Source organism: Pseudorasbora parva, chromosome 10 (assembly GCF_024679245.1).
Source record: "Pseudorasbora parva isolate DD20220531a chromosome 10, ASM2467924v1, whole genome shotgun sequence".
Classification (NCBI taxonomy): Eukaryota; Metazoa; Chordata; class Actinopteri; order Cypriniformes; family Gobionidae; genus Pseudorasbora; species Pseudorasbora parva.
The window spans coordinates 7,267,541-7,276,954 of record NC_090181.1 but is presented as its reverse complement, the minus strand read 5'-3'; the positions used below and the strand labels follow the sequence as shown (position 1 = coordinate 7,276,954).

General features: G+C 37.7%; 1 protein-coding gene across 2 annotated transcripts in view; it reads right to left on the bottom strand.

Annotated features, from left to right (window-relative positions):
• The window catches only part of plekhd1 (pleckstrin homology domain containing, family D (with coiled-coil domains) member 1), a 22,427-nt gene extending 13,355 nt beyond the window's left edge, over positions 1-9,072 (bottom strand). The window contains exons 1-7 of one of the 2 annotated variants that reach the window (XM_067454974.1): positions 8,819-9,072; positions 8,129-8,222; positions 7,600-7,689; positions 1,206-1,282; positions 922-1,013; positions 743-795; positions 486-580 (exon numbers count right to left, since the gene is read on the bottom strand). In XM_067454974.1, coding sequence (XP_067311075.1) covers positions 486-580; positions 743-795; positions 922-1,013; positions 1,206-1,282; positions 7,600-7,689; positions 8,129-8,222; positions 8,819-8,970 — 653 coding nt within the window. In that variant the 5' untranslated portion in view covers positions 8,971-9,072. Of the gene's footprint in view, positions 1-485; positions 581-742; positions 796-921; positions 1,014-1,205; positions 1,283-4,958; positions 5,059-7,599; positions 7,690-8,128; positions 8,223-8,818 lie in introns of those variants that run through there. The other variant, XM_067454975.1, reaches the window with a different exon arrangement.
• Between the last annotated feature and the right edge of the window lie 342 nt (positions 9,073-9,414).

The window sequence follows — 9,414 nt, the reverse complement described above, 5'->3', positions numbered from 1 at the left end:
AGTGAGTGAGTGAGTGAGTGAGTGAGTGAGTGAGTGAGTGAGACAGTGAGTGAGTGAGTGAGACAGTGAGTGAGTGAGTGAGACAGTGAGTGAGTGAGTGAGACAGTGAGTGAGTGAGTGAGACAGTGAGTGAGTGAGTGAGACAGTGAGTGAGTGAGTGTGAGTGAGTGAGTGAGTGAGTGTAAGTGAGTGAGTGAGACAGTGAGTGAGTGAGTGAGACAGTGAGTGAGTGAGTGAGACAGTGAGTGAGTGAGTGAGACAGTGAGTGAGTGAGTGAGACAGTGAGTGAGTGAGTGAGTGAGTGAGTGAGTGAGTGAGAGTGAGTGAGTGAGTGAGTGAGTGAGTGAGTGAGTGAGTGAGTGAGTGAGTGAGTGAGTGAGTGAGTGAGTGAGTGTGTGTGTGTGTGTGTGTGTGTAAGTGAGTGAGTGAGACAGTGTTTTTTAAAACTATGTAAATGTGATTTGAAAAGGGGTGGGGTGTCTTACAGTTTAATTTGCTCTTGTTCTACTCTCAGCTCTTGAACCACTTCCTCAAACTTCTGCTTTTCTTCTTCCAGTAATTGATTCAGTCTCTCCAGCTCCTACAAAACACAGACACACACAGACATATTTAACCATCAGTCACTTTACATGCATGGACTGCAAATCTAAACTGATCTGCCAACAAACACATAACATTACATAGTAAGAACTGGACAACTAAACATTTGTGGGTCTAAATGTATCATAAATGGTGAACTAACCGCCTTCTGTTCTCTTTGCAAGCACAGTTCCTCAGTCTCCTCCATGAGCTTATCTAAAAATAAAATCAAATAAAAAGACATACATTAATGTATTACACCTTTATGAACAAGTATTGTGAATTTGCCATTTAAAGAAAAAAGGAATAAATAAATATGAAAGAGAGAAGGCATGGCCATACCCAGGTATTCCTGCTTTTCCTTAGCCAGCTGTAACCCCTGAGCTTCAAGACTCTCGATCATAGCCTCTCCCAGCTGAGCATTCTTCCAAGTGCTTTCACAGAATTTAAACAAACGTCATAATCTATTTCATCTAAGGGCTCAAATGCCCTGGGGTTATTTTCAAAAGGGATGGAAATTACATACGTGTTAAATATTTTACACTCATATCATTTTTTTTATCTTAAATTTGAAACTGGCTTTAATTTGAAATCTGTTCACAGAGATGTTGTTAGCTGTCACTCACACTTTTCCAGACTCTTGTAGCATCTCCACCCACTGACTCTGCTCTGACTCCGATTCAGCAGCCAGGACTATGTTTCCCTGAACAGGGTAAGGAGAAAGATAACAAGATGGTTTATTTATTTATTTGAGGAAGACTCAGTGGCATGACCAGATATTCTGTTTAGTCACATTATTTAAAGTGATTTTTTTTTTTAATTCCATGGTAAAAAAAAAAAAAAAAAACATAAAACAAAGAACATACTGTAATTTTGCGAGATGTGGCTAAAGAATTTCTGATGAAGACAAGGAGATTACAATACAACAATTCAGCGTGTGACTGATGTCCATAAAGTCATCATGAAATAAAATTAGAAAAGTCTTATTTTTACATGGAATTATAAACCATTTATCCGTGTATATCATATTTTTTTTAAATTGATGTGTCTTCATAATCTTGAATCAAATCAACTTTCAGCATCATCTCTTCTCTTCTCTTCTCTGATAGCGTGTTTACTGGCACGAGGGTGAGACATAAGATTGACCAATAGCAAATCACAACCAAAATCAAATGCCACCCTAAGTTTTTTCCTAATCAAGAAGGGATTTCACTTTAATATATGTCACAATAGAAAAGAACAAAATACCGTAACTTACGTTTCAAGCCGACTTTCACCTCAAAGCACTACAGTTGACACTTCATCCACATACTGTATATATGTAGCTTTTAGAGTATCTCAGTTGAAGGTAGTGCTGATTTAAATGCCACTTCTTAGACAAGAGAGCGGATGTAAAAAACCTCAATGTCCAAATACCGCTGTCAAATCAATTCAAAAACTGATCCGGAGATGAAATTCAAGTATGGTAATGTGTGTTTCGTTTCCGACATGCTGTAAGCATTAGACCAATCACAACACACGGGTCAATCACAACACACCAATCACAACACCGTCTGACTAATCAGAGCAGCGTAGACTCTTGCCATAGACTGTAAAAAAAGATGGATGACCCACCTTCACTCTCTTCCACTGAAGTAAGTGAAGCCGCCAGTGTTCAAATGGCGCTGACATCTTGGTTCTCGAGTCTGTGCAGGAGTTCCCGTTAAGATTGAAAGCTGTCAAATAACTAACTAAAAACCAAACTTATTTAAAGAACTTTAATCCATTACATTTCATGGAGATGGTTTATGACCTATACTGCATCCAGCCACCTGGACTTGTGTAAAAAAATATGGACGTAGTGTCCCTCTGACATCACCCATAGTTTGCCATCCCGGATAACTGAAAATGGGCAAAGATGCGGGAAGTGTGTGGAGCTGAGGGGCCTAGTTGCTGAAAGAAACCATGCCTGCCTAGCTTGACAATATTGACAATCCACCTGTCACTCAAGTGGCCACACTCTTAATTATGTGTTTGTACTAACGTTTTGTATTACGTTTGTAACTACAGCTGTGGTAACTAGAGCAGAGCTGGCAACACGGATGCGGACACACTACTGGCTTTGTGATTGGTCGATAGGTGGAGGGTGGAGCTTCAGGCCAAAACACAACATGTCAACATCAACATCAGTTGAGGGCTGCAACAACAACTTTTAAATGACAATATCCTGGCCGGACTACTGTTGTCAGTGATATAAGTATTTGAAATTAACAGTGTTGTGCAAATTACTTCCAAACTGTAATACATTATAGATTACTTATTACTGCTATTTAAAAGTAATTATTTAAATTACAATATACTATCTCAGAATTGTAATGCGTTACATTACTCCTGTATTACTTTTGAGTTACTTTCACCAAAATAACTACAGAAGTAGCTCTTAACATTCTAAAATGACAAAAGTAGGCTACCACAGAGCATTTTACATCCAGTAGAAGGTGATATGATGAAGCATAATGACTGTGGGCTATCCACGCTAACAATAGAGCATATCATTGGGAAAGTGAATGCTCAAGACAATGCAAGAAAACATGACAGACAGAATCACAAACTATCCAAATCAGTTATAAGTATGAGGTAAAGTGATTATCTGGCAATATCTGGGAATATCTTAGGTCTGTTGTTCATAGATACAGAACTGTGTGTAAACTCTAATGTTATGACAAGATGGCGCGCATTTGTTCTTTTCTTATTATTGTCATTATTTTATTCTCTTTGAATTCAAGATGTTCGCAATACAAAAACATCATGCACAAGTTTTTTTAGTAGTTTTTTTCTTTCTTTTTTTTCTAGAGCTATAATTTTGCGATGTCGATAGTTATTTCGGTTTTAGACAAAGGTTGCATTTGACTGCATTTGTATTTGACTATTAGCCTACATTTTTGTCATTATCCGTTCTTCTTCCATCTATCTTGTGTATAGTTCTTCGACACGCTTGCCGTTGTGCTATTCTTTGAAACGACAGAGCCTTTAAACCTTCTTTAGCTGCTTTCCCACTGGCCAGCGCGAACACAGAGGCTGAAATCATGCATGCTGCACTCCTGTTAAATCCATAATCCATAGACAGTAAAAGAAATGAACATAGCGACCCCATAGACTTCAGAGGCGAAAATTGAAAAATCGAAAATTCGCTCACTATCGGATTCTCCCCATTTTTCTTCCTTGACTTTATTGGACTTTATGTCTCCACATCCCCATGGCTGTCTCATAGACAGTAAAAGATTGCTTCTGAGCATCTCCTCATGTATATCAATTTCTCTACTGTGCGACAGTCGCGTTGGTTATGACGCAATCGTTAGCCTATTTTTTTTTAAAAACAAAAACAGCTTCTACGGGGCAATAGTGTAAGATAGGTAATAGAGCCTTTTAAACATTGTTGTGTTTCTTTAGAAATAAACATTGGACAAATTGAGTCTTTAAACGCTTCAGATGTAAAGTTATTCACTGTCAAAGTGACACAAAAAGGAATGGGAGTCAATGGGATGCTCACAACAGGTGATGGCTTGGTAAGCAATGGCCGCCCCTATGGGTGGTATGCGTTCCGAGTGCTAGATTACCCCCTTGGTAAAATCAGTGCCTTCACTGGATGTCACACAGTACAAATGTAGCCTACACCAGATTGAGGGAGATTAATGAAATAATGTGTAGTAACGCAAGCGTTATTGAAAAATAAATGTATTATTGTAAAATATTACTGAAAATGTATTAGTAATGCCTTACACTAGCTACTGCGTTACAGCAAAAAGTACTATAATGTATTACTTACACTGGAAATGAATGTGATTTTTTTAATGTCTAGTGACATAGCGCCATTTTATGATTAATTGAAATACATTTCTTACATACAGTTCCTTAATATAAATGGAGGGGTTATAAAAAATACAAATAAAAATCACCCCCTCAGTTGTCATAAAGGGCAAAATTAGATGTATAGACCAAAAACACATTTTGTACAAGACTAGAAACATTTTTTTCTGATGTAAAGTTGGGCATGATTTTACTCCCTTTTGGAGCCTATCCCTAGCGGCCAATCGATGATTAGTACTCACTTCCGTGTTGGTTTGCCAAAAACCAATTGCCTCTTGGTTTTTACAGTGGCCGTTTATTGCACGGTCCGCATGAAAAAATTGGTAATGTGAAATCCATAGATATGTATACCTATGGGTGAAAGCTGTCACGCCGACCTGGAAGCGCACGAGGTAACAGGCCTACCGAACCAGAAAGCAACACGGACTCGGTCGTTCGGGAAGTAACCTTGTGCACGCTTTTTTAGCCGATTACGATGTATTTATTTAAATAACACATGTAAGGTAAGGGATAATAGTGTCTTGATTATTTACCTTATATATGAGCGAGAACGAGCCTGCAGTGTATTCGAGCATATCGTGCCACAGGGAAGCAAATGAATGGCAAACCACTGTCTTCGCGTTCTGTTTTCTATCATGCGCCGTGCACGTTTATGATGACGTACGCAAATGCACCAGTTCGCTAGAATCAAGTTGCGTGTCAAACCAGACTAACGCTACGGGGAGAAAACAGTTTTCTCGGGATGGGCGTATCGATATGAAGCATCGAAAGTATCGATACGCAAATAAAAATATTGATACTAAGGTTTTTTTTTTTTTTTTTTTTTTTTTTTACCAGTAATTTTGTTTATTTAAAAAGATTATTTAATGCATACAATACAAATAAACTATGTTAATTGTGTAGTAAAGGACTATTTTCCTGCTCATCTTAACCATGATCTGAATGCATGCAAACACTACAAGACAGAACCAATCAATCACAGAGAGAGCCTTCTTTCACTGATGACACTATTCAAACAGAACTGCGTTTCCCAAAACTATCATAAGAAACCCAGAGCTGCCAACTTTTCAAAAAAACTTAGAGTGAGATTTGGTGGTGCCAACCAAAATGTTGCCGTACAAAGCAAAAATTGCAAAAAATAAATAAACAAATAAATAATAATAATAGCTCTCTCTATATATGCATCTGCATTTAAATGGGGTACTATTGTTTGTTTGTTTTTTGCATCTATATGGCGGTTTGTATACATCCTATAGACACACACAATTTTAAAGCACTATAGAGACAGTGGCGTAACTTAGTAATGACGGATCCAGTGAGGGTATGACAAAAATGGTAAAACTTTAGTTTAGGGTCCAATTCTATATTAGGATATTGGCTGTTTATTGCTACTTATAAATCAAATATTAAGGCCTTATTCTGTATAGGACCTACATCCCTCAATCATAATAAAGGCACGGTTTTATAATCACTGAGATTCCAAATGTGAGTTAGTTAGGGGGGTTCGGGGGCATGCACCCCCGAGAAAATTTTGATTTCTATGATCTACATATGTGCATTTTAATATGTTCTGAAGACCAAAAAAATTTGATAACAATAGCTTAAAAACCATGTCAAGGACAATTTTCGTCAGTGAAGAAAGTAAATCTGGTTAACTGATATTTATGTTTTATGAATCATTTTTGCAGACACGTTAATTTATTGAAGGCTACTGGGAAAGGCCCAATACAGGCAGAAAAAAACTGAGCTATTTAATTTACTGAAGGCAACAAATGGAATTGATTTAGACCATTTTAGTTGGCCGCCCATGATTCAGACCAACTAAAATCAGTAGCTTAGTTTGGTATAGTTCTTTTTGCGTGCATCTCTCTCCAACACACACAGAGATTCGCGATTGCACTGGACACGTTTTAAGTGCAGGCATATTCTCTGAGTGAGCCCAGAGAAAAATCTTCCAAGTGCAGCGTATCTGAGAGCGCACGCAGAGTTCTCGCGTACGAGCAGGGAGATTCGCTCTCGGCACATTACATTCCGCGCGCGAGAAGAGAGAAATTTGCGCTCGCGCATTATATTCCGCGCGCGAGCAGAGAGATTCGCGCTCGCGCACTACATTAATGTACTTTCGCGCTGCATTAATGCGCTCTCGACGGGGCCTCCCAAGATAAGGCGGGGCCCTAGGCGACCGGCTCTGATTAAGAGTTGCTCATCAGGTAGATCTATAGATAAACTTATCTTTCAGGCATTTGACCGACAGGGTTGACACTTCAGCGTGAGAAATAAGGGGTGTGGCGTGTGAGCGTGTGAAACCAATCAAATGCGTGTGTCTCACGGCCAATGCGTGAGAGTTGGCAGCTCTGGAAACCATAGATGCTTTTGAACACACAGCCCAGAATAATGCTCATCAAAAGACAGAAAAACATAATAGTTTGAGTTATTTCACAATAAACAAATAGAAATTGTAGCCTACATAGTGCAATCACAATCTTTAAATGTAATGTTAAAAGTTGAAATTGATCATGTTCTATGGTGTAAGTAATACTAATATAAATCACTATCAGAATAAAAAGGTTGCATTTTATGGGTGCAATGTTCAGTCACTGGCAGTCCCTTGTGAAACAGAACCATTTTTTTTTTTTTTACTACAGTAGCCGTAGTTCAAATAGGCTAGAATTTGTAGATTTCCATGGTTAATTTCACTACAACTAAACATGTTATGCATGTGTTAAAATAGTAGGATCTAATAAGTTGCAATTAAGGCATATTGAATGGTAAAATACCTTTCAAATATGTTAAGTGGGTATTTTTACTCTTAGTCATTTAAATAATTTAATATATTTAATAATTAAAAAAAATAAGTTTAAAAGTATCGTATCGGTATCGATATCGGTGATACTGGCCTTGAAAGTATCGGTATCGTATCGAAAACAAAATAAGTGGTATCGCCCATCCCTACGATGACATGTGTGCATTGGATGCTATATCAGAAAACGTTTTTTGACCTTGGATGCATGCAAACCTACTGTAGGAGACCTCCAAAACTGCATTAGGAACCTTTAAAATAGCATATAGTGGTGCTTTAAGTACATTTCCATGTGCACTAAAAAATAAATAAAAACACAGACCAGCACATGTCAGGGTAAAAATGTGAAATACAAACGAGAAAAATGCTTTTACAGTGAAGTCCTCGTGGTTGATGACCATGGCAAACGGCATGCTCTGATCTTCTCTTGGCTCCACAATGCATCCACCCAATGGAATCACCCCCTAACATGGAGGAAATGTTTAAAGTAGTTATACATATCATGCATATAGTAAAGTAAATATATTATTAACTAGTGCTGTCAAAAACAAACAAACATGTTTTTATAATTAGTGCTGTCAAATAGATTAATCACATCCTAAATAAAATATTGTGTTTACATAATTTACATTCATATATACATAACAATATGCACAGTACACGTATATGTAAACACAAACTTTAATTTGGGATGTGATTAATCGTTTTCACTGCACTAATTAGAACAAGACAAATTGGACATATTTTGCTCTGTTAGAAAACTTTTTAAAAGTAAGCAATCATCCAACAGCTGAACAACAACTCTTTTACTTGTGTGCTTTATATATAATTAAATATGTATGAATTAATATTTAATTAGAAAAAAATGCATATTCATAAAAATAATGTGCAATGCCGGCGTACCTTGGGGTGAATGTTGAAGTATCTATTGGTCTCAAAGCTTTTTTTCTCGTTCTCTGCATAGTACAACAGAAAGCTATCCTTGATGATGAAGAATCTGTTATGAAAGCACAAACGGCAACGATGGAACAAGGAGTTCAATAATCATCTCGCAGCTAACGCGACGCACATAAACACATTTCCTCCTTTAAAATAGGTAAGCACTAGTTGAAAACTCCCTATTGCTTCTTTCACAAATTCATAAAGACCATAACTAATGCATTAATTTGACAGGGATTGATCTTTCCTGGAATTGATCTTTATAAGTCCTAATGTACGCAGTACACAGACCCAGCGGCGGCACACAGCGCCCTCATAGATCTGACTTACTCAGCTTTAAAGCATCTCAGTCCAGTAAGCATTTTAATGATGGGTTACTCGATATCAGCTTAGCTGCAAAGCTTTTAAAGTGCTCTATAACTAGGCATCAAACTAAAAATATAATTTGCTTAAACTAAAATGTTTACTACACTGCAAAAATACCAATGTAGCTTCTTCTTATGCCTCATTATAACATACATTTCATAACATGACCAGAACCACAAACACAGTGTATCTCTGTGCAGGGATAGGAAAACATAATGAAAATAAGATCACTAAAATTATCTTGTAATAAGAGTCTTTATGTATCTTTTTGTTAGAGATTGTGCATACCTGCGGGACCACTTGGCCGAGGGCCTCCCGAAAGGTCTCTTCCACAGAACCCCATGCAGTTGCACTTTAGTGCTGATATCCAAAACGTCCGAGTCTGCTTGCTCCATGGAGGTCCAGGATGAGAGTAGGGAGGACTTGGACGAGGAGAACATAGCTGACTCTTAAACAGGAAGTGGGAGACGAGGAGGTGTGGTAAAAAAACATCAATGAAGTTAAAATAGTAGCATGTACACTGTCCAATAATCCTATAGATGCACTCAATCAGGCAACGTCTGTGATGATGTCCTCCAGTCATTCAGCGACGTGGAATGATGTATCTGTCAATAGTGACATCAGCTGGTGTATTGGACAGTGTGGAAAAAGAATCAGAGAGGGAGGGAGGAATAGATATGAGAGGGTTAGACCAAGAGGCTTTGGGAAAGAGTTTTTATTTTTAATTTTTAATCTGAGGTACGTCAATGCAGTATTTTGAAGGGAAGTGCTATATGGATTATCTCATTTATGACGTTGGGTCTTTTTAATGTCATGCTGTTTTTAATGATTTAAAAAGTAGTCGCATATGCTCACCAAGGCTGCAAAAAACGAATATTGTGAAA